This window comes from Etheostoma spectabile, chromosome 6, assembly GCF_008692095.1.
Source record: "Etheostoma spectabile isolate EspeVRDwgs_2016 chromosome 6, UIUC_Espe_1.0, whole genome shotgun sequence".
Classification (NCBI taxonomy): Eukaryota; Metazoa; Chordata; class Actinopteri; order Perciformes; family Percidae; genus Etheostoma; species Etheostoma spectabile.
Window position 1 is genome coordinate 13,430,344 of NC_045738.1, and position 25,228 is coordinate 13,455,571.

Below are 25,228 nucleotides of genomic sequence, written 5' to 3' on the forward strand. Positions count from 1 at the left end.
GTATGTTCAGATAAGTGCCCCAGATATACCAGTTTTATATACATAACGCCACTAGGAGGCATTACAAGCGCAAGATAGGTGAGTGGCATTACACACATTTTCGTATAAATCACATATTCTCGGTCCAATCATCACAAATCTCCCGGAATATGTCCTCATAATTACCTGAACCACACCCTAAAAGTTTCATTTAAACTGAACACCAGTGGGCGCTATAAATGTAAACAAACTGAAGGTGATACAGTGCAAATCAGGCTATGAATGACTAAATATTTGTTCAATCAACACAAAACTTCCATGAAATGTCTACATAATAATCTCACACATACACTGCAAGTCTCATTCAAATTGACCATATAACTGGACGTGGAATGATGCAAATCAAGGTTTGAGCTTGGAATCGCAGCTTGCGTCTTTATTATTTTTAGCAATTATTTTTGTGTTGGTCATCTGCTTTTCTCAAATTTTCATGAGCTGGACTGAGATACATATCACACTGAATTTAAAATAAATGTTTTTGACAAATCTGTTGTAGGCATTTTAAACAAAGTGCACCGTTTGTCCAATGGTTACAAAGCTTGTAGGATTTGTTTTATGATGAAGTTGGAACACGTGTGAAATTACTTTGAAGTTGCTATTGAGAAAAAAGGTTTGAACCTGCAAATCGCTGCTTGCGGCTATATTTTAATTTTATTTTTATGAGAGAATAAACCTCTTGAGATGCATAATCTTATTTTCAAGCAAACATCGTTTTGTAAGGTGGCTTCTGCACAAAACTAACGAGATATAAAATACATGCCAAAAACATTGATTGCACATGATTTGCAAATCCTTTCCAACCCCTATTCAATTAAATACACCAAAAAGACAAGCTATTTAATTTTCAAACCAATAAACTTAGTTTTGTTGCAAATATTCACTCATTTTGAATTTAATGCCTGCAACACGTTCCAAAAAAGCTGGGACAAGGGCAACTAAAGACTGGGAAGGTTGAGAAAGGCTAAAAAAAACCACCTGTTTGGAACATTCCACAGTTGAACAGGGTAATTGATCATGATTGGGTATAAAAGGAGCATCCCAAAAGGCTCAGTCGTTCACAAGCAAGGACGGTGCAAGGTTCACCACTTTGTTAACAACTGTGTGAGCAAACAGTCCAACAGTGTAAGAACAATGTTTCTCAACGTACAATTGCAAGGAATGTAGGGATTTTATTATCTACAGTCCATAATATCATCAAATGAAGAATCTGGAATTTCTGCACGTAAGCAGCAACGTCGAAAACCAACATTAAATGCCTGTGACCTTTGACCCCTCAAGTGGGACTGCATTAAAAACCAACATTATTATGTAAAGGATATTACCACGTGGACTCAGGAACACTTTGGAAAACCATCGTCAGTTAACACAGTTCATCGAATACATCTACAAGTGCAAGTTAAAACTCTACCATGCAAAGCGAAAGCCAACACCACCCAGAAATGCCGCCGGCTTCTCTGGGCCCAAACTCATCTGAGATGGACTGACGCAAAATGGAAAAGTGTGCTGTAGAGTGTGGCTACTAGACTGGCCTTCCCGCAGTCCAGACCTGTCTCCCATTGAAAATGTGTGGCGCATTATATACACAAAATACAACAACGGGGAACCTTGAACTTTGAGCAACTAAAGTCGTACATCAAGCAAGAATGGGAAAGAATTCCACCTACAAAGCTTCAACAATAAGTGTCCTCAGTTCCCAAATGCTTATTGAGTGTTGTTAAAACAACACAGTGGAACACTGCATGTGTTGCAACTTAAAAAACATTTATTTTTAACTTAGCTTCCCAGCCATCGGGTCCAGGAGCACAGCAAACAACAATTAGGGAAGTTATTTGTCCAATCATTACAAGCACACATGCATACAGTCTTTTTTTAAGTTTACTTCTGAAAGGAAGACAGTAAAAACAAAACCACATGAAATGTTTTGGCTGCAAGTAAAAACCCATTTGGTTGGGATATTCAAATTAACTATGTGTGGGAGGCACTGGTAACAATGTAAATGCAAATCAGGCATAGCTGAAAACATGTCCTTCCTTGTCAAGGTTACATAAAACAAACCAGTAATGAGTACCTGTGTGTGTCCGTACATGTGTTTTTAGGTGATGACTTGCAGCAAAGGCTTTGCCACAGCCATCATGGTCACACCTGAAGGCAAAGACAGAAAAAAAAACATGTCAGGAATGCTTAGGACCCGATGCAAGAAGACAACAGTGATACATTGGTTAACTTATGTGCTGAATATTTTGGGCCTCTGCTTAACCAAAATGCAGCTCCCAAAACAGTGTGAAAGACACTCTGGGTAAAAATTTTGAATATGAAAAAACCCTAAACATTTGATTAGTGTATAAAAGCAAACACTGAAACAGACTAAAAGAGATGTCTGTGAGTATCTATTAGTATCACAGATCTTTGTGGGATAATGGAAATGCTCACCGAAATGGCTTCTCCCCAGTGTGTGTGCGAATGTGCTTCCTCAGGTCGCTAAGTGTAGTAAAGTACTTTGTGCATCCCTCTGATTCACAGTTGAATGTCTTGCCTGTGTGAAGTCTCTGGTGTGCTTTTAGTCTGCAGAGACAATCAAGTGTGATTCATTAAACCACAATGGAAGACATGCAGAGAGAAACAAACTAACCACAGTGGCATTGAACGGGCATGTGTTCATTTGTTTGCACTTATTTTATGAATAAAACTAAAACGCATATAAAAAAGACAGTTAAGTGAGTCCACATTCAGATGACAACATGATCTAGTTAGACAGGGAAAATGAACCAAGTACACGCTTTGTCAATGGCGGTTGTATAAGAGAATCTGAGTGGTACAGAGGATGGGAAGAGGAAAGTAATGTTATTAAAAAGGGAATCCACCCATGTGTGGCATTGGTTGGCTGCCTTGAGTAAAAGCCTCTGACAGGGAATTGATAACAGTGGCACAGCTCCATCAAGCCCCAGACATGTTGTCAGAGCAACTGAACTAATACAGACCAGAGGGCTTGTGTGTGAACTGCTTGAGATATCAGCAAAATACAGCAACATCTGAACAGTGAAAATGCTACAAACAAAGAGCATGCCTGGCATTGGTCAAAGTTGATTTAAACTGTAATTGGGCCTAGTGCTGTCAAGGAATATATAATCATCTGCAGTATCAATCTTGGACTTTTCAGACAGCAGATTTACCTCATTTATAAATAAGATGACCAATGACCAAATTTATCCCCTTTTTAGAAAAGGGGCAGATGAATGCAAAGTAAAAACATTCATAAATTACTTATTGTGTCCATCTCACATTGTATTATTTAAAAAAAATAGACATGTCAGTATTTGACAACACTAGTTAGGCCTTCTACTTTATGGCAGTACCTGCCTAATGATTGCCTTTGTATCATGACACAATCCAATCTTGATTAGTTATACTTAAGACTGGGTATCAAACTAACCTAGTACCAAGTAGTAGTGAATTATTCAGTCATACAATACCAGCATTTAATCTTTTTTTGTACCCATAAAACAATGACTATTTATTTGTTTTCGTTTTGCCAATCACCGCAAGCATTCTTCGATTTCATGCCACGTGTGATTGGCCCAATACCACAGCAACTACAACCCATAGAGTCTGTGGTGGGGTGAAGTCGAGTGTACCACCAAAATGTATGGCTATAATACACACCTGTGATGTCTGATGAATGCATAAAATCTTAAAGGTTTATTTTAAAGGGATATTTCACTGTTGGAAAGACGAATGTATATCTTTAAATTAAGTCAGTTATGTAGTAGAAATGTGAATTATTGCAGAAATTGGTGCCTTATAGGTCGAGAAAAGCAAGAAAAGGTGTTTTTGGCTCATGTGGATGAAAGGCACAAAATCCCAGAAGGCACTTGCTTTGCTGCTCTACGAGTCCACTTCCAAGAGATATAGACAGACAGTGAGGCATTCAACTCAACTCAAGTGTGTTTTATTGTCATTTCAACCATTTACATGAAACAAAGTTTCATCGTGGCTCAAGTGGTGTTACACATTTAAAATATATACAAACATTGTATAAAAACGACATACGAAATTAGCATAGAATATACAACGGTTGTCATTTAACAGTTACAAACGCCGCCAGTGGTTAACAGTACTTGGATAAAAGCGCCTAATTTCTGTACCAGTCCTTGTCCGTGTTACCACATCCCACCTCCATGAGTCTTACCCGACAGAGCAGCTTTTGCTTGGAAGGCTAGCAGGCCTGGTAGCTAGATAGCGGAGTCTGGTACACTGTTGTTCAGCCATGTTTCCACAAAAACAAAAAACACAGCAGTTTCTGAACTTGCGTTGGGAGTTTCGTTGAAGTTGGATGTAGTCCAGTTTATTGTCCAACGATCAGACACTTGCAAGCAAGATGGATCGGACAGGTGGACTTCTAACGTTAACTTTCCGCCTAGCTGCCATCGATGTCCCCTTACCCGGCTAGCGGCATTGGGCGACCTTGCTGGCTGAGGGGCTGGTCTCCATAGCAAGCAAAGCTTGCGTAGTGTGTGGAGTATTCCGTCTATAATAAAGTTTCCTGCAAATTCTCCGATATGTACCCATGTATCTCGGTGGAACTATTGCGATAGTTTGAATGCACATAACTGTTGAAAAAGTTTGCTGCTGAAAAGAGAGAGCTGTAGCTTTGCTCCAAGATGACTGACACTTGACTTGCTTCGGGTAAGGAGTTCAACCCCCTATGGGCAGGTTGAAAACATGTGGAACTAGCTGGCTTGTAGTCCACAGCAAAAATTCCTCCGATGATGCTAAATGACGATTTTTGCATCATCAGAGGCTTTTTTTACAGACCCACAATACAGAGAAATCTAGTCTCAGGGGGACATGAGTGAGGGAAGCACGTCCATTTTAAAATACCACCGGGTTTCTACTGATACAAAGCTTAATGCTAATCGGTGAAGTATCCCTTTAAATTACTACTAAATAAACTACTCTTATTGGTATCCCTTAAAAAGGTACTGTTATTGGTACTGCTATTGTAATTTATTAAAGCAATACCCAGCCCTACTTATACTACAGTTTCTAGATATTGCTAACAGAACCTACAGCGGTGATAATGATCACCCATGAGAAGAAATAAAACAACAAAGCTGTTTCAAGTAATTATATAATCTGTAAAGGATTACCTGTATAATGTGTTGAAGGCCTTCTCACAGCCTTGCACATCACACTCAAACGGCTTCTCCTTGGTGTGAACACGGACATGGATCTTAAGGCTGTAGGAGGTGAGGAAGGCCTTTCCACAGCCCTGTTGATTACACACAAATGTGTATTCGCCTCGGTGCGTCTTCTGGTGTGTTCGCAGGTTTCCTGCCGTGCTGTACGTCCTGGTGCAGCCTTCGAACATGCACTGGTAGCGCTTCACCTGATAAAATGAGGAATAAAGAGGAGGGTAACATCAGTGCCTAAACATGTTTAAATTAAGATCTATTGTACAAAATCAACCCAAACCTGAGGACAAATATAACATTAACTCCCTTAAATCAATTAAATAGTATTCAACTGGCATTTCAAAAAGCCAGTGAAAAGTTTTTTGCTAATTCATCTCAGGAATAACCACCCTGGCCATATGATGAAGTGACAGTCAGGTATGACCTTTCAGACAGGACCTGAACTCAATGACTCAGCTACCCGTCGGCACATGAAGCGGGTGAGCACAAAGACCAGCGGTGAGGACAAACCTCTCATGCTATACATCCCATTCAAGTCTGTTTTACAATGCCAATCTCAGCTGCAGTGTGGCAGTCTCCCGCTCTCTCCTCACACAAAATTCCTGGGGCAATGTGGATAAAAGCAGTTCATTCGCTTTTTCCAAAAATGTTATCCTGTGTAGAACACAAAGTCAGGAGGAGGAAGCGTGTGGTGGGCCACCACGACGAGAGGATCCCCTTTCTCAGCAAACATTATTCCTGTAACTCACTGTCATGACCCTCTTAGAGATGTTTTTAAATCTTTTCCCATTAACATGACATGGCCGTAATAGATCTGGTAGTCGACTGCTGAGTAGCCAGCAAAGTGGGAGAATTGAGAGAAAATGTCTTACTATAATGTCATTTTTACACAAAGTAATATAGAGACTTCTAATGCATGTTTATGATGCCTTAATTTTGATGAAGACCTCTGGGATCAGTTGAGTTTCAGCCAAAATTGCAGCACATTTTCCAAGAAAGCAAGCCAACTGAAATGACATTTTTATGAAGGGCCCAATGTTGAATTCAAACTAACTTTTAAACTATTTATTAAAAACTGCCTGACTGTGAATGATACTACACATAGCAGTTAAGTGCTAATGCATGCTATTATTTATTAAGCAAAACCTCAAGTTTCTGATGTTTAACATTTCTTATGGTGCAAGTGATTGCCTTTTGTAAAATAACTGGCACACAGGGGAAACCCCTTCGTTGCTCATCCTTCCAGTCTCAATGCTTCACTTCAGGACACATCCTCAAAAACACCTAATCCTTCTATGAAAGGGACAAAACCTGCTTAGCTGTTGTAGAGTACATACAGTGAAAGTGATATAAAGCTGGTTAAACTCCCTATCAGTCAGACAAACAATCTGAGTGATGGGTAGTTTAAGGCTATTCATTTTAATTTTAAGGATGTGGGAGTGATTATTTGTTTACCAAACATCCATGCAAAGCCACAGTAGGAGGACTGCTAAAGCTTGTAGCTCAGTACTGTATTCATCTCCCACACCATCGTGACTCTTCTCCACCAACAGTTTAATCACTGTGAAAGAGCATTCTATGCTTTGGTCTCCCACATGCATAGTGGGAAAAAAAAAACACTCCATTACAAATTTATTGGTTATGTTAGTGTATTTACAGCAATATCACTAAGTGCTTGACTTTGTCATTGTTTTTTTTGTTTTTTTCTTGAAACCTGTTGAACTAGAGGCTGGAGTCTTTGATTTGTTTTTCACAGGAAATACCTACTCTTGGGTCAGCTCTACTCTTGTCATGCTTTTCAAAGGCTGGCTAAAATGACACTGAATACACACTGAATTGAATGCACATAACATAATTAGCACATCACAGTGTGCTCATATTTATATCAGCAAGATGTTACAGCTTCAATTTATTACACATAATGTGATTTTGTTAAAGGTTTCTTGCATTTTCTGGCGTGTGCAGTTCAGTTTAGGGATAATGAAGTACCTTAAGTGAATGAATTGTCCTCTTGGAAATTCATTTTGTGCCTTGGGCAATCATCAAAACAATGTCATAGCAAATCAAGCCATTAAATCTTGACAATGACAACAATATAGATGAAAACCAACCAAAAATGCAAGGACAATGACACGATCAAGACATCGAACATCACATAAAGATCAAACAAACACCATGCTCGTCGTACAGCAGTAACACAGATAAACACAGGCCAACTTCCACACACACAGTATCATATTTTGTTTAGTAATATTATTATGCTGGATGAAAAGCCTTACAGGCACGTAACTTCACAATGAAAGTACCCTGTACCCTCAACCTCATGTCAACACATCATTTTTACTGAAATGGGGATGTGATAACTCCTCAAGAGTAGTCCTTTTCTTGTGACTCAGAACCATCAGAACAGTGTTGCGCCATTTGGTTGGAGCAGGAAATATTAACCGTCAGTCCAGTTTCTTCTCATTTACAGACAAGAAAAAGTAGAATAACAAATTCTCCAAGAATTTAAAATAAAAGAGAACCAGTATGCTTCTATACTGTCTACAGAAATGTGTAGGCTTTTCATCCACAACTTCAATGACAGATAGCAGTGGGGTCTAAAACACAATTTTTTTTTTAGTTTTTAACTAACAGAGTGATCAGTCCATTCCATCCACAACACCTTGTCTCATCTTCATTGATCAAACCAACACTGCTATGTGAGTCGAAAAAGTCAAGATTAAAAGCAGCACTGGAGAGAAAGTTCTCCCTTGTGGGGCCTCTGTATTAACATTAGGGAAAAACACTGCATTCCCTTTAGCACTCCAACCATCTAACTATGCTACTATTCACATCAAGCTGTAGAAGTGTTTTTATTATTTTTATTAATAAACATTAAAAATTGTAATGGGTTAAATTTATTTTAAACCCCTTACCAGGAACCAGATTTCTATTACTAACCCCAAAGTCTTCATTTTAATAGATGTGGAGGAAACGTTCCACATGTTTTTGAGCATATACACATTTCATCAGTATGTAGGTGCTGTAAATCCTTTACATTTGGAGGTGATAACCTTATTAGGCTTACCTCTCTCAGCTTGGTCTCTGGGCACTCAGAGTGAAGGGTGAGGGTGGCCCCCTCTATGTTGCGTGGCATGCGAGTGGAGCCAGGATTAATTGTGAACTGGATCTGGTCTGGAGAAATGGTGTGGTGCACATAACCCTGTGACATGCCATCAGGGTCATTCATGAAAGCCAGCGAGACATCCTCCTCATCTCCATCACCTTCCCCCTCAGTTAGGAAGGCAACACCATCTTCGTCCCCTCCACAGTGACCCTCCTCTTCGCCCTCCTCATCTAGCCGGATAGGGTCCCGCTCAATGAGTACTGTGGTGCGGTCGTACACCCGACCAGAGGACGTTGAAGGCTCGGCGATCAAGTCATCATCTTTGTCAAAGTGGATCTTGTCATCTTCTTCTTCTTCGTCGTCGTCGTCCCGCTCCAGGTGATCTACCTCCACCTCAAAGTACATTGACGCCGACGTATGAGGGCCATTCTCACTCATGGTCCCTGGTGCCTCGCCTTCCTTGGCAAGGAGGACTGCACACTCACACTGTTAACGTTACAGCCTGCAATATAAATTTACTGAATTATTAGTACTATGTGGCAATTCAAAGAACTTTACATATGGCATAAAAAAGCACTAAGACAAGATATAAGAGACACATTGTGTTATTAAAAGACACAACAGAGTTTAAAAGGAGTAAAATAAAAGAGAAGATGGACATATGCTAAAGATTGAAAAAAATAAAAACTAAACAGGATAATGAAACTCACTGTGCACTTAGAATGAAGTGCATGCTATGAATAAATTGGTCCAACGTTTGATTTAATAAAAACGCCGTGCCAAACAGATATGTCTGAAAAAAAAAAAAAAAAGAACAGAGTTGGAGCAGACTTTTTCCAGATATATGATGTAAAAAAAATAAAAAATAAACTTTAATGCTGCTTCCTCACGGACAGTAGGTGAGCAATTCTGTCCCAAATGATCTGAGAGGATTGATCTCTGGTCCCTGATCTAAGGTAGCAGTGGACGAGATGAGTGGTTATCAGTTCAAAATAGAGAGCCGCATTGCCTTGTTAAAAGAGCTCAGCATGAAATTAAAGAACATGTTTAGATTGATCATAACACCTAATAGAGAGCAATGCATCTTGAAGGCCTGTTCTGACAGAAAAGAACTATTACCAACAACTGGCTAGACACAGCCTCGCATCTGCGTGCTAAATAAAGTGAGGCTGTAATTATCCCAAACACCAATGTAAATACGTCCGTGGGTAAATCAAAAGAAGGTTAATTATTGTCAGCGCTGAAAAAACGGATTGCGTCCGAGTAAGCCAGCGGTCAATAGGACACATTAGCCCCGTTGGGGGAAACTAACGTTACAGAGACCACACCGAGATCTAGAACTTTCTGATTCCACGACATAGTAGCGGCTACTGACATAACTGATTACATCCAACATTCATCGGGCTACCTTTCATAAAAAAAGATATGAGTAACGTATGAAAGATGTCACACTCACAGGACAATGCCAGTTAACTTTTCCATACTCGACACGGCTAGTAAACGTTTACAAACACAAGAGTGGCCTGATGAACACGCAGAGACTATGACTCTGAAGTTAGCTTCTGATTCGGCACATAACCCTGAAGTTAGCTTCCGATTCCGCAGTTTATGGTAATGAAAACATTACTTGCATTGCTGAGCGACTCCGTAGCGCAGTGAAGATAGATCTGGCAATGCGAGACTACTGAGCGACTGATGCTCAGTTCTTTTGCACATCTTACTTAGCTTACTTACTTAGCTACATTTTAGGTAACTAAAGCATTAAAGCTGTCTGACTTTAGCATTTGTAAAAGCAGGTCCAGATAAAAAAAAAAAAGTAGGCGTACCTATATCCCTCTATTGCATAAGTTTAATGCTTTTTCTCAAATAGAAGCTTTCACATTTTTCAAAGTGGGTTTCAGGCAGTTTTAATGCTTTTACGTTAGCAGTACCCACAATGTTTTCCACGCTTACATACATCTATGTTTCACAACAGTAAGAAGTGCAAATAACGGAGGAGCAGTCGCTTAGCAATATAAGGTATATCTCCCTTAACCTTTACTGCCAAATTGGACGCTGTCAAGAGAAGCTAACTTCAGCATACTTTCCCTTAGGTTTTCCCTTAACTGCCAATTCGGAAGCTAACTTCAGCGTCGTTCAGTAACTGCCATGTTTACCCCGTTTGACACACAATATAATAAAGCTTACCGAATTTAATGTCACGGTACTGCGGTGGTTACCCGTGCACAGTCATGCAGGCTTTGTAACATTCCGCTGGTTGATACTGATCTGACGTTATTTTACAGAATACATCTCGGTCACATCGTTAACGTTACTAACATCAGAGATATGTTGCTAGCTTCCTGCTACAAATCATATCAAACCGTAGGCGAGTAGTTTTTTTTTTTCCTAGGAAGGCAAAGGCAAGTCCTGCCCATAGACAGTTACTCTGCCTCTGATTAGCTTACCCTTCCTCCTCTGGCCTAAACCTAACCAACCCAGCCAGACCAGGCAACGAGTATTAGCCAATCAGAGGGAGAGTAGGGCGATTCACGCCTATGCCATCCTAGGAAATCTTTTGGCAAACCGTAGTTCCTGTATATTAAATAATACGTAGGTTTTATCGTTATAACCAACATTGAACGTTATGCCACTTTACTGCAGAGTCAACATAACATTAACCATTTTTTGTATTTTGTTTGCGAGCGCCAAATAGAAAAATGAACGGCCAAATAAACTAACGTTATCACTTATTTCTCTGCACATGCATAGCTTTGCTAGCTAGCTAGCAACAATTTGACTCACAACTAAGCTAGGGAGCTAACGTTAGCTTATTAACGTTTGCCAGTCCACTCTCGACAGTTGACATTACCCATCTTCCATGCAAGGATAACACGTTTTTTGTTACCAAGCGATTCACTGACTAACACCTAGTAGTGCGCTAACGCTTACGTTCATCAACTACAAATAAATTACATTAAAATGTATTTACCTGTTAAAATTTAAGCCTTATCCCTAGGCTTTGGATATTTAGCACTTTCTTCCTATCCCCTCCCTTGGATACCAACGTCACTCTCAGCCATTCGTGATGAATTATGGGAAACATAATTCTTAATGCTAAATTAAAACAAATTGATATTCTTCTAATGATGTGACTTTTTGAATTTTGTGTGTAAAAATTTGATTTTATAAGCTACATGCAGGGAAGGGTATTCTCACAAAAACATTATCAGAAAACTTAGCATTAAGTGTTCTTTGTTGATTGGCAAAAATCACCAGTGAGACACACCTGGTTTCCAACACAACAGTTTATATAAAAAAAAACTATGCTGTTGAGATCCGAAACATTAAAATACATTTTTTTAAATAAAATATACACACATTAAAAATTGTTAGGTCTCTTCAGATGCTTAACGATATACAATAAACTCTGTATAAACAGATCACAAACATCTGCTGTGTGAAACAAACTAATATCAGATAAGCACTTACAGTAATTATACTAAATATATCTATACAAAGAGCCATTAAAGAATATAATAAATCATTAGTTTATTTAAAATGCTGGACTGTACAGTTTTTAGTGTTCGGCTTCAGCATGATGGACAAGAGGGAGACATCCTCTATCTAGGAGGAGCCTTGGGCCAGGAAGTGCTGAAAGAACTCCTGAGTCTTCCTCTTTTCTGCAAGATCCTGTTTTGTAGGTGACCTCAGGAGCAAGGAGGCAAATATGGTAGCTATACAGAAAGAAAATAAATTATTCATATAGTATGACAAAGGTTTTTTTCTGAGTTGTAATATTTTTATAAGCAGGGTTTAATTTTTGTGGCAGAAAACATGAGAAAAAATTCAATGATATATATATATATATATATATATATATATTATATATATCCTTCCGATGCTATAATTTAGTTCACATTCAACCATTATTTAAGTTAAGTTAGGTGAGCATACATTCTCTTTTCCAGAAACAGCCTGTTTTCCACCAAGTAGTGAATAGATAAGTGCCAACGGTCCTTGATTATAAGCAGGACAGAATAATAAACAGGATTTTCCGTAATTTTCACTTTCTATTGCTTCTTTGTTAGTTTCTATTCCTTACTCAACATGCTGACTAAAGCACAAAGCAGAAGCTAATAGCAACAACAAATTCACAAAATTCATTCAGGAAAGCGACTAAGCAACCTGCTTCCTTTTCTTACCCAAGATGTTGACATCTAATTGATTACTTGCAGAATTCTTCAACAGCTCACGGAGAAAGGCAGCTAAATAGTTGAACACATTTTTATGGCACTGAGGTAGCATGGAAATAACCTGAAGACAGAAGAAATTAAAGCATTAAACAAAGCCAGGGATTCATTTTTATAATTTAACACATTTTGGAATAGATTAATAGTGATCAGCGATGAAAGCTGTCTCCCTCACTTTCTCACACTGACTGGCATTGGAGCAGATTTCTAGGCTCTGCTGGTAAAAGGAGTAGGGAACCACAGGCTCTGGGAGGGCATCTAGGAAGAGAAGCAAGGCCTCTGCCACTGAGTGGTTACTGCCCGCTACAGGTCAATACACAGTCAAGGACATCATTCTTGATCATTGGTATATATAAACAGTGCTATTTACAAAATAAAAATAAATAAATAATAATGGATGGTGCACACTGCATTACATTTTCAAATATTCTGTCAAGATTAACAGTTTTTTTTTCCACTGATGGTTATGATGACAATGTTGTTGAAGGATACGAAGAGAATCTGGAATACCAGTGTCAAGGCAATCCCTTATTTCTGCAAATTCACTCCGGAGCCCAGGTTGCTGAAATATGTCTTCCTGCATATAGGACAGTAAATATTACATCTTTGATTCCTTAAAAAGCACAGTCATTAAGCCAAGAAACTTAAATACACATAGGTTCACTTAGGCTGAAAAAAATAACTCTTTTGGTTTGATTTAATTAAAACTAAAAGCACAATCCAATGTTTAAAAATAAAGATTAATTTATTATTACTACGTGTGTGTGTGTTACATGTTTTATATATATATTTTACTCTGTATCTGAGCAAAGTATTATTTCATTGCGCTTTTGTACGAAGCACATTGTGTTACAATAACTTGTATGAAATATAAAGATATTTGCTTTGCTAGCACAACCACATAAGCCAAAACAGATCTGTTTGCTTTTGTGAGTTTTTAGGATGTGCATACCTTTTTGTCTTAGGCACAACTACAGAGTCATAACAGTATATTTGTAGACTAGAGAATTCTTTTTTTTTTATTGCGCTTAATACTGGAAAAAAAGCTTAGTAGGAGGCCAAAAGTTATAATTCACAAGAAAACTGCCCCCAAGAAACAAAGTCGGAGTATAGTGTTCTTTGATTTTATCATAGCACCAAAATAGAAGCTCCAGCAATACATTTTCTTACCTGCTTGAGGGCATTGCGGAACAAATGATCCACCATCATCCAGAGTTCTTTAGGAATGTCTAGAGGCTTTTCAGTGTTTACTGCATTGTCATCTACAGACATCTTTGCCTGATGTTAAGAACAAACAAAATAAAAAGAAGCAGTTCAGTCAAAATCTACTCAACCATGTTTATCTTAAAATTTGAAACACTAAAAATTAAAGCTGTGGCCTATGAGACAACCCTGAAAGGAAAGGAGGTATTTCAAGGACACTGGGGGCACTAACCAATTCGAGGAGGGTCTCTTGCGACATGTCCTGAATGGGCTCCCTCAGCCGACACAATGAATGGATGGAGGAGCCGTAGCAGCTGGGCAGGTAGTTTCCTGTCACAGAGATGAAGTAGTCCTTGCCACGCTCCAGGTGGAGCACCAGGATGTCTTCGATCTGCTCCTTGCCAGAGTTAAGTTCAGGCGCTGTTGAGCGGTTTACAAAAACCTCAAGCTCAATGTCCACAGAACCACCTAGATGTTGAGAGAGATTAACAAATAAAGAAAGGGGGAGGCTGAACTGTCATAATTGAATTGATGCCTGCTGAACCTGTGAGTTGTTAAGCTGTGCTAAGGTCTGTTTGAGGATTTGTAAAGCACGAAGGTATTTCTATTCTGATTACTTTATTTGGAAGACAGAAATTGTAAGTCAAAATCAAAGAGATCTGGCCTCAAAGCTCATAGTGTACTTAATTTAAAAAAAAACTACAACCTAAAGGCAGGACAATGATGCTTTATGAAATAATGATAACTGACTGAAATGCTGATTTATGTGCTACTCACCCTGAGCAATAAAGCCTTTTGGGGGGTTGGCTGTGAGCCAGGGCTTGCAGTATGTGGGCTCATTCGGCTTCTGGATAAATTCAAACTGACACGGGACCTGCCCGTCATTGAAGAGGCTCAATGTCTCTGCACGGTGCTGCATGTATTTCACGTCCTTAAAGTGGAACTAAAATTAAGATGGGAAAGGTTCATGATGCAAGATGGAACAGTTCTACTTGTACGTCTACATTTCATATAAATGTATCCTTTGAATATCTGGATTAGGCTCACAGGCCAAAATCAATACACAACTTCATTAGTGGTGGTTTACTTACTGAATTCATCAAAAGGAACATAATGAGAGAAAACTTTCATTGTACGAGATGTATCAGAGAGGTATTACAGCTCCCATTACACTGAAATAGGACTAAATGGGATAGGAAACTGTACCTCTCGCTTGGACAAGGATACAGATGGAATACACTCATTCTCCATTTTGTCTATATTGCGTACAATCTCTTCAAAGGTCTTTTTATAGGCCTCAGCATTTACTCTCTTGATCTGTAGGAACAGACAAGAAAAAGATGTAAGAGGAAAAGAAATGCAAATATCTGTGTTATGTGACCCTTATATAATACTGTAATAGAAATGTGATATGGCCTTAGCAAAAAATAAGAGCCTATTGATGTGAAGCGAGCAGATCAAGTTATATCTTAATGCACTTTTTACTGATGTATAATCTCTTCTTTCCCTCCCTACTTGAAGTATGTATGTAGGACTTTTAAAACGGACCACTGCATCTTTTCAAACCATAAGAAATTAAATGAAAGAATTTGAGATGAAACCAGTAAAAGGCTGAATTATTTACCCCAATGAAAAGCAGGGAACTGACTGGTTTGTGGTCACTGGTCTTCAGAGCCATGTGACTCTGATAATGTTGTTGCACAATGTTCTTCCCTCTCCAAAGGATACGGTCACACCATGCAGGCACACGGCATTTTTCACTTAATGCAGAAGAAAGAACATATGTTAATTCTCACATATGTCTATTACATGTTACATTTAATATACAAAAGTATCTAAATGCATAGGGCAAAACAAGATATACTATGTATTACACTGTATTTGTACATGCATCAAAGGTAATGAGGTAAAAGAGTAAGAGATTCCACACAACACTGCTCTTAATGTTAATTGATAGCTTGAAAACTGAGTGGCTAAAGTAAGGCCAAAAGAACAAAGTGTGTTTTGTGATTTAATTCAAGGCAAGCAAACATTGCTACAGTGCAGAGTCTGATTAATCAATGACCATGTCCCTCTATAAATGGAGAGATGTTTATTGGTAGACTACAGTAGAAAGCTTTCATAAACAATCACACGAGAAATGTCATTTTTGGAGTACTTTACACATTTCAATTATCCTTACTCTAGCTCTGAACATCACTGCATAATTGAAGAATGATCTCCTTACTAAACATGTTCCATTCTGTTTTTCCGCATATGAGATTACCTTGTATCCCATTTGTCAGAGCCGGTGTCATATTTGTAGGTGGGTTGGAAATGAATATCTCCCTCCGCAAAGCCAACAAACACAGCCTGCTCATCGATCTGCCTCTTGAGCTGAGGACAATGTGCAGCTAATAAGTATCACTACCGCTTAACACGAATGATGAGTAAAGACCATTGTTGATATTACCTGATCATAACTGTGCAGCGTTTCATAGTCCTTCTTGCCAATAAGCTCCTTCACGTTTGAGACGTCAAGTTCACTGATTCTATAGTTGAGGTCCCCAATCCATAAAATCACACTGGTAAAAGGGACAAGGAGACAGAGAAAGGAACATCAAGATAACTTGAATAGGCATCAAATGTTTTCACAGATGATGAATAATCTCATTGAGCTACTACAAATGTAGTATACTAATCCTTAACTTAAATCACATTTCTGGATTTCAAGCATTACATCAGAGCAAAAGCAGTTGTATAATCAAAGTTTTACATGACAAATACTTGATGTAGTGGTATTAAATAAAATGCAATAAATGTTTATTAAGAAAACACTTAATACATTTAGTGACACTATAACTCCATAATACTCCACTGGTTACATACTCATGCTTCATGATAGTAAGTGGAGGCTGGGACGGGTCAAGCTGGCGAAATTGGAGACGACTGCATATTTCCTTGTAGTCTTGATTCCGTCTCTCGTATTCTTCAATGTGGGCAGCTAGGTGAGAGTTGACCACGCAGATATCAGAGTTGTGGAAGCGAAAACGGACTGCCACAGCACCCTTATTTCCCTGTGAATTTAATGAGTCATTGAAAGAGAAAAAGAGAAATTCAGTGAGAATAATGTATGTAACACAACTAAAAGCTCCAGCAAAAAGATTTAGAGAAAACCCGTTTTAGATAATATGCAGTTATAGATGCTCCCTTGCTTGACAGTAATCCAATATTAGGCCAACGCTTTGACACTTGGTATGTTTCAAATGGTTCTTTTTGCATTACTGCGGGAAAGGATGGAGCAACCTTACAAAAGTCCCCCCCCACTGGTCACCAGCCAGCCATCTGCTCTACACGGCATGGACTGCTAAGTAAGCATTTCCATATACAAGACAAGAATAATCTATTCTCAAAAAGTGTAGTTAGGTTGGGCCTGCAGGGCTTAGCACTTTATAGATGACAAAGTACTAAAGTGAAGAGTAGTTTGAAGGAGCCAGACAAGGCTGGCAGTAAAACAACACTGTCATTGTAGAAGCCCGAATGTTTTTTTTTTCTGCTTCATTCATTTCCTGTGATAGTCAAAGATGTGTAAAGCCACTGTTGATTTTTACTCAACACTTCATGTGTGTCGCAACTAACTAATGCATTTATAGGATGGCAATGGAATGACTTTAATGATACGCCAAAGACAATTACAGTAATACTAAAAATGTATCAAAACAAATCGATGTAGACATTTTTGCTATCTGATGCTTGGAAGTCGTTTTGAAACTCTGCACAGAAATAAATACATAAATAAATAAATTAAATACATATATTTTATACAAAGCAAGAGAAAAGAGAGCGAATCAGATAACAACAAGGACTGATGTTCAGTATGTGAGAAACCCCAACAAACAGCACTGGAAACACCTCGCCCACATTCCTGTTTGTAATTCCTCAATTATAATTTATTGAGAATGCCAGCCCAGTTTTTCAAATGTGCTGCCAATTGGTGCAGCCAGAGCAAGCACAACCCGCCCAGTGGCTTGTTTAAATTTGGTTGACCAATCACAACAGAGTGGCCAAGCTGACCAATCAGAGCAGACTGGGCTTTTCAGAAAGGCAGGCCAAGAGCTCAGACAGTGTTTCAGGCGGAGGCACTGCAGCAATGGGCAGTATGAAAAACAATGTTTTTTAGTTTTTTAACTACAAAGCACACAAACCTATTCTAGGAGACCCCCATGATTACAAAAATGTTGAAAAGGTGTATAATAGAGGCTCTTTGAAGACGCATCACCCAACGAAGTAGGGCAAGTTTGTTGATCTGACTTCGGAGAGTGAAAAAAAGGCAGCGAAGGAAAGCACCCAAATGCCAGGTAACGCAAACTACCGCTTTTCCGTGATAGTCAGATGGTATAATAATATTGGGAATTTCAGTTGCCCTTACTGACTTACTGCAATCTACATGTTGCAACGCTCCTTGGGAGTTCTTTTTACTACTACAGTGGTGTAAAAAAGTGTTTGCCCCCTTCCTCATTTCCTGTTCCTTTGCATGTTTGTCACACTTAAGTGTTTCGGAACATTAAACCAATTTAAACAATAGTCAAGGACAACACAAGTAAACACAAAATGCTATTTGTAAATGAAGGTGTTTGTTATTAAAGATGAAAAAAAATCCAAACCATCATGGCCCGGTGTGAAAAAGTGATTCCCCCCTAAACCTAATAACTGGTTGGGCCACCCTTAGCAGCACAACTGCAACCAAGCGTTTGCGATAACGTGCAATGAGGCTTTTACGGCGTCCTGGAGGAATTTTGGCCCACTCATCTTTGCAGAATTGTCCTAATCAGTACATTAGAGGGTTTTTGAGCATGAACGGCCTTTTTAAGGTCATACAACCAATCTCAATAGGATTCAGGTCAGGACTTTGGCTAGGCCACTCCAAAGTCTTCATTTTGTTTTTCTTCAGCCATTCGGTGGTGGACTTGCTGGTGGGTTTAGGATCATTGTTCGCTGCAGAACCCAAGTTCGTTTCAGCTTGAGTACACAAACAGATGGTCGGACATTCTCCTTCAGGATCTCTTGGTAGACAGCAGAATTCATAGTTCCTTTTATCACAGCAGTCTTCCAGGTCCTGAAGCAGCAAAACAGCCCCAGACCGTCACACTACACACACATATTTTACTGTTGGTATAATGTTCTTTTTATGAATGCAGTGTTCCTTCTACGCCAATACTTGGACACACACCTTCCAAAGAGTTCACTTTTGTCTCATCGGTCCACAGAATGTTGTCCCAAAAGTCGGGGATCATCAAGATGTGTTGTGGAGAAATTGAGACGAGCTTTGATGTTCTTTTTGCTCAGCAGTGGTTTTCTCCTTGGAACTCTGCATGCAGGCCATTTGCCCCGTCTTTCCTGATGGTGGAGGCATGAACGCTGACCTTAACTGAGGCAAGTGAGGCCTGCAGTTCTTTGGACGTTGTTGTGGGGTCTTTTGGACCTCTTGGATGAGTCGTCGCTGCGCTCTTGGGTAATTTTGGGCGGCCGGCCACTCCTGGGAAGGTTCACCACTGTTCCATGTCTTCGCCATTTGTGGATAATGGCCTCACTGTGGTTCGCTGGATTCCCAAGCTTTGGAAATGCGTTATAACCCTTTCCAGACTGATAGATCTCAATTACTTTCTTTCCAATTGTTCCTGAATTCTGGGTCTCGGCATGATGTGTAGCTTTTAAGGATCTGGTGGACTTACTGTGTCAAGCAACTCCTATTTAGTGATGCCTGATTGTGAAACGTTGTGGCAATAATCAGGCCTGGGTGTGGCTAGAGAAATGAACTCAGGTGTGGACAACCACAGTTATAGTATGTTTTAACAAGGGGGGCAATCACTTTTTCACACAGGGCCATGATGGTTTGGATTTTTTCCACCTTTAATAATAAAACACCTTCATTACAAATTGCATTTTGTGTTACTTGTGTTGTCCTTGACTATGTTTAAATGGTTTGATGTTCCGAAACACTTAAGTTTTGCCAAAATGCAAGGAACAGGAAATGAGGAAGGGGGCAAACACTTTTTCACACCACTGTATGTTGATTGAACAGACTAAGTAAAAGCATGTTGTTAACATAATAAGAAACCAACAAGATTTACTTTTTGTGATTCTTTAGTCATACTGAGATCCAAGTACATGACAAAGCAGTCAAACTGACCTATACTTTAATACAGCTATAACAGCTGCTATAACAAAACAACATAAAAAATGATTGCATTGGCTGGTTCTTGCTTTAGTAAGTCAAATTTACAATTTATTACCATATAGATTGAAATTTATGACCTACACAACGCATTACTAAAAAAAAAAAAAAAGGGTACCGCTTGTAACCAAAAGCGGAAATTGCGGTGATCTAGCCAAGTCTTGTTGAAAGTACACTTTCTTATTTTCCACACATAGGCCTAGCCAAACTTTAACAAACTCTGAGGACATGCAGACATATTTCAAAGGCAGGTATTGCATTTATAACAGGATTTGTAGTTTTATCACAGCGTACGTAACACCACCAATATCCCCCAGAAAGAACTACCACGCACCGAACCAACGTTCTGAGGGCAGCGTTCTGCTTGTTGTATTACAGAGCAAAGACTCTAGATGTTAGTGAGAATAGGACTGTATTTAAACATCAATGTAGCTGATTCTGGTTTGCAAATTCACCCCAGATTTGTCTTTTTAAACCTGGACGGGTACAACTTTTCTTTTTTGATGCTTTATTAAGATCAAGCAACAGTACAAACATGGGTGAGGGTAGCTTTGGTATGCTTGTGTGTGTGGTTCTGCAAAGAAATAAATAACATTGTAAAGCCTACCATACAAAATGCATAGTAATTATATACTGTATAGCAAAAAATAAAAATAAACCCACTATTAATTACATTATCTTAATGCATTGTAACTACTTCAGCATGAAAATTATGAACCTAAAATATAATGTGAGCAAGGGCGTTCAACAATCGCCATAATATTGAATCAACAGCTAGGTGGAATTTAGCTAGCAGGTGAAGAATACAAACGAAAATGGGAACTATAGACTAATACAATAACGGGCTTAAAGGAACTGACAACATTAGTTATACAACTTACAGTTCTCAAGGACGCACACACGCAATTTCAACTGGCTAGTTATCCTCCGGACAGCGTCTTTTATTTTTCTCTCTCTATTCTGCCACATGTGCATGTTCCTGCTCACGGTGTGAAATGCGTGTCTGCCCTGTTCTCCGACATGCACTTACAATCACTGCTGATAGACGGCCTTTGCTCCACTTTGCAGGCTACAACTCAATATTTTTTCTTTCTGCAGCCAGCCTTTTTGGAAATGAACAAGGGTAAAACCTTTTTTAGATCTGACTAAATTAAATTTAAGACCTTGAATGAAAATCTGGCCGTTTTTAAGACGTTTCAAAGCCTTAAAGTTCTGAATTTTAGACTTTTAAGACACCGCGGGAACCCTGTTGTTTATAGGCTGACATGGCTCATTGACAATTGTCATAGCGACTAAAAAATAACATTGGTGCATTACTACTCTCAACAACTCAGCGCTGTTTATGATTTAATATTTTATAATATACACAACACCAGTGAATCTACATGAGAACCAGTGCCTGAAAGGATAAGACCTGTGAAATCAGTCCTTACCATCCTTCCCATGATGCCGGTGCCCACAGTCTCAGCCTCCACATCAGAGATGAACTCTGCATGCTCCTTCTTTACATAGAAGATCAGCATGATGCCCACCAGACGCACCAACTTCACCTGTAGAAAAAGATGACTAGATTTACAATTGTCCTTTCATACAGGAAAGGGAAAAGATACAGGAAAATTCAGAGAGGAAGGTTACCACTAGATTCCACCAAGCCAATTGCAGTGGGCTTTGCACAAGCCCAGTTCAAATACCAACTTGCGGTTAATAACTACATTAATAAAGGAAAAACAAGATAAAGAAAAAAAGACTTCCTTACTAAAGCATACTTGGCATCTGGATGCAAGGCCTCGGACACAGCCTTCGTCCACTCCAGCTCTTTGGGGGTGTCATTGAAGAAGAAAGCCTCTTTGCTGAGGTCAAGCTCCTGAAAACTATCAGGAAGGACAAATGGTAGAGTTTTGATGTTTGAGCTTTACCCAGTACTTTCATGGTATTCTCAAAACTTTTTTACTCTTCCACACCCAAGTACTAAACTGAAATGTAGGCAGGATTACACATAGTGCTGAATCTAGGGGTGGGCATGTTCTCGTACCTAAAACAGGATCAACGGTTGCATAGATCTGTCAGAGCAGTCTATGTCTGTGTAATGGGACTAAGGGGAGAATTGCAAGGCTATTCTCCAGCAGGAAGAATGTGACTTACCCAATGCAGTACATGTCCGGAGGGTTCAGAGTGCAGCTCAGCCAAGGATGGAGGCTTTCCTTTGGTGTCTGTCCATTCACATTGTATGTGCCGAGAAAAAAGCTGAAACAGAACGGGGAGAAATAAGAAGTTGACACAAAGGAGAGGGAATATAGAGCCACAGTTTGTTTGCCAACTATTTTGAGTTTATTTTGCTGACTGTGAGGGTCTTTTTTTTCTTGTATAATTTACAGTTCACATCAGGGGAGAGTAAAATCGTCAAACAATGACCTCAATATAGCAAGATGCTTTACTGCGTACTCACTATCTCATGTCTAGAAATGTTATAATGTGTAGTTTGAATGAGAAATGCCTTATTCCAGCAATGTTCCAATTCATTCAAAGGATAGCACACTCAATCAAAATGTCTTATCGGACGTTTGAATAGTTTCAGAAGCCCCGTCCCAACGTTGGATAAGGGAGACCGTGTCCAAACATTTTTGTAACTTTCCACAACGTACAATATGACATTAACTTTGAACATGTGTGCAAAGGTAAGAAAGGAGCCAGGGTTTGAAATACTCTCTCTAGCTCTTATTTTTGAAACCACTTTATCTGTCACTTTTTGGGTATACTTAAACGAGTAAAATTACTTTGAATGTCTTCGATGAGAGACTATATGAAAATGTGTGCCATTATCCCCCTATTTTTACTTCTTCCCCTCTCTGGCATTGTACTCTGCCTTTGTATATAGCCCCCCCCAGAACAACTAAAAAAACACTTTTGATTTCCGACCAGGTTGGACTGCATAATTTAAGAACTAGTTCTGATTAAGTGTACCCCAGGCCTTACACTCACATACAGTTACACCTCTGAGCTGTCTACAGTACGAAGCGATAGTACAGAATAAAAATAGTCACAATGTCTGAGCCGCCCCACTGGAACGTTAGTGCCTTGTTGAAGTGCACCTAAATTGTGAGAAATGGTATGAGGGAGAGACCCAGCCCTCGTCATTTACCTCCCCACTGAGATTTATTCTGCAGGTCCAGATTTAAAATCAGCTTCCTTTCATTCAATAGCTCTCTTCTCTGACCTTCAGGCAGCTGCTGCTCTGCTCATGCTGCTGCAAAGGGTTAGCTGTATTTTGTGATGACTGCTATCACACTGTACAACACTTTCTGCCCTATTGCCCCTACCCTCAGCTACCTGGAAAGATGCTGAAACTGTCTTTATAGAATAATCTTTGAGTGCTGCTTTGCTGAGCTTCAGAAAATCATCAGACAGACTCAGTACATTCTCAGTATGTACTGTAATAGTACATGAAAAAAGGCATTGCATGTGTTCTAGCACAATTTAAACTTGTCTGTATACAGTGCCTTGCAAAAGTATTTGGCCCCCTTGAACTTTTCAACCTTTTGACACTTTTCAGGCTTCAAACAAAAAGATATAATATTTCAGTCTCTCGATGTGCAAAACTGATAGAGACATACCCCAAGCGACTTGCAGCTGTAATCGCAGCAAAAGGTGGCTCTACAAAGTATTAACGCAAGGGGGACGAATAATTTTGCACGCACCACTTTTCAGTTTTTTATTTGCTAAAAAAGTTTAAAATATCAAATAGATTTCGTTCCACTTCCCAATTGTGTCCCACTTGTTGGTGATTCTTCACAAAAAATAATTTGCTTGGGGTATGTCTCTATCAGTTTTGCACATTGAGAGACTGAAATATTATATCTTTATGTTTGAAGCCTGAAATGTGTCAAAAGGTTGAAAAGTTCAAGGGGGCCGAATACTTTCGCAAGGCACTGTATCTATGTTTTTTTTATAAAAAGCAACTATGCAAGTTTTTCAGACTTTTGCGTATTTTTAAAGCTTATTTATTGCTATTTAGCTATATGATATTATAGTTCTTCAGTTTTACACTGAATAACAACCTTGTTTTTGCATGATTCAACACAGCATATAGAGTATTTTCCTTTTCATTTCTTTGTATCACAAATGCTGTTTTTTAAGCTTTTCATATTAAGGATTCCTTCTTCCATATATATATATATCTGTACAGTGAATGGTTTATTCTTTGCTATAATCTTTATATGGCTGTACATATTAAGGCACAGATGTACCAGCAGGAGGCAGTGTCAGCATCATAGCTAAACCATGATACTGACTTCAGCAAAGGTTTCCTTTTCAACCATCTGACAGAAACAAAACCCCCCAAATTAAAATCTCTAAGCCTCTACAAGGAAATGAATGACGCTGCACATCTGAGACAGTGCAGTTTGATTAGGCAAAGAGCTAAATTCACAGAAATACGAACCCACAGTTGGTTAACTCATTCTTTTTACATAACACTTCTAGGATCCAAACTGTGCTGTGTGCTCACAGTTACATTGTGGACAAAACAAGCAGTTAAGAGTAAAGTACCTGAAGTCCTCCGGATAAGTATAAAGGTCCTCATTCTTCAGCAGCTCACACCTGATGAGGTTGTCGCGCAGGCCAAACTGCGGCATGGCCAGTATCTGAGCTTTGTTAGACGGGGTGTGGCTGGAGCAGCGCACAAGGTCATGCCGGTCCTCTCGACTGAAGGTGCTCTGACTGAACGATAGCAGAGTAGAAATAACAGTTAGGCTTGGGGATGAAAGACAGAAAGGATAGAATTAGGGTAATTTTGTGTGATCTTAGAGTAAACAATTGATCATTAACTGTGCGTTTGTTGCTTTGTATGTTTCTATGTATGCCTGTTCACATATATAGCCTTACATGGTTACAAACAGGCTCGGAGTGAACAACAACATTTAATGTGGAGTGAGCATTGCGCTGGACTGGATAGCCTTTAAAATGCTACCTTGCTTGTTAGGAAATAACAGGGGCTTACAGGCAAACCAGCTTTAAAAGTGACATATTATATACACAACCCCAAACACACTAAGGACTGGCTCCGTAAGAAGCATCTCAAGGTTCTGGAGTGACCTAGCCAGTCCCCAGACCTGAACCCAAAAGAAAATCTTTGGAGGGAGCTGAAAGTCTGTATTGCCCAGCGACAGACCCAAAACCCAAAGGATCTGGAGAAGGTCTGTATGGAAGAGAGGGCCAAAATCCCTGCTGCAATGTGTGCAAA

At 39.3% G+C, this 25,228-nt stretch overlaps 2 protein-coding genes across 6 annotated transcripts in view; both read right to left on the reverse strand.

Moving 5' to 3' along the window:
* mtf1 (metal-regulatory transcription factor 1) overlaps nucleotides 1–11,400 on the reverse strand; it is a 19,994-nt gene extending 8,594 nt beyond the window's left edge. Inside the window, exons 1-5 of one of the 4 annotated variants that reach the window (XM_032518936.1) lie at nucleotides 11,312–11,400; nucleotides 8,302–8,842; nucleotides 5,187–5,425; nucleotides 2,470–2,601; nucleotides 2,108–2,181 (exon numbers count right to left, since the gene is read on the reverse strand). In XM_032518936.1, the coding sequence (XP_032374827.1) occupies nucleotides 2,108–2,181; nucleotides 2,470–2,601; nucleotides 5,187–5,425; nucleotides 8,302–8,778 (922 nt within the window). In that variant the 5' untranslated portion in view covers nucleotides 8,779–8,842; nucleotides 11,312–11,400. Of the gene's footprint in view, nucleotides 1–2,107; nucleotides 2,182–2,469; nucleotides 2,602–5,186; nucleotides 5,426–8,301; nucleotides 8,843–9,796; nucleotides 9,937–10,527; nucleotides 10,782–11,311 lie in introns of those variants that run through there. The other 3 variants (XM_032518938.1, XM_032518937.1, XM_032518939.1) reach the window with 3 other exon arrangements.
* Nucleotides 11,401–11,856: 456 nt separating this feature from the next.
* inpp5b (inositol polyphosphate-5-phosphatase B) overlaps nucleotides 11,857–25,228 on the reverse strand; it is a 25,868-nt gene continuing 12,496 nt past the window's right edge. For both annotated transcript variants that reach the window (XM_032519015.1, XM_032519016.1), the window contains 16 exons: nucleotides 24,535–24,705; nucleotides 22,132–22,233; nucleotides 21,746–21,860; nucleotides 21,423–21,539; nucleotides 16,644–16,831; nucleotides 16,228–16,339; nucleotides 16,042–16,151; nucleotides 15,400–15,535; nucleotides 14,982–15,092; nucleotides 14,553–14,718; nucleotides 14,008–14,243; nucleotides 13,743–13,850; nucleotides 13,065–13,149; nucleotides 12,748–12,875; nucleotides 12,525–12,636; nucleotides 11,857–12,056 (listed from right to left, as the gene is read on the reverse strand). In XM_032519015.1, the coding sequence (XP_032374906.1) occupies nucleotides 11,947–12,056; nucleotides 12,525–12,636; nucleotides 12,748–12,875; nucleotides 13,065–13,149; nucleotides 13,743–13,850; nucleotides 14,008–14,243; nucleotides 14,553–14,718; nucleotides 14,982–15,092; nucleotides 15,400–15,535; nucleotides 16,042–16,151; nucleotides 16,228–16,339; nucleotides 16,644–16,831; nucleotides 21,423–21,539; nucleotides 21,746–21,860; nucleotides 22,132–22,233; nucleotides 24,535–24,705 (2,107 nt within the window). In that variant the 3' untranslated portion in view covers nucleotides 11,857–11,946. The remainder of the gene's footprint in view (nucleotides 12,057–12,524; nucleotides 12,637–12,747; nucleotides 12,876–13,064; nucleotides 13,150–13,742; nucleotides 13,851–14,007; nucleotides 14,244–14,552; nucleotides 14,719–14,981; nucleotides 15,093–15,399; nucleotides 15,536–16,041; nucleotides 16,152–16,227; nucleotides 16,340–16,643; nucleotides 16,832–21,422; nucleotides 21,540–21,745; nucleotides 21,861–22,131; nucleotides 22,234–24,534; nucleotides 24,706–25,228) is intronic.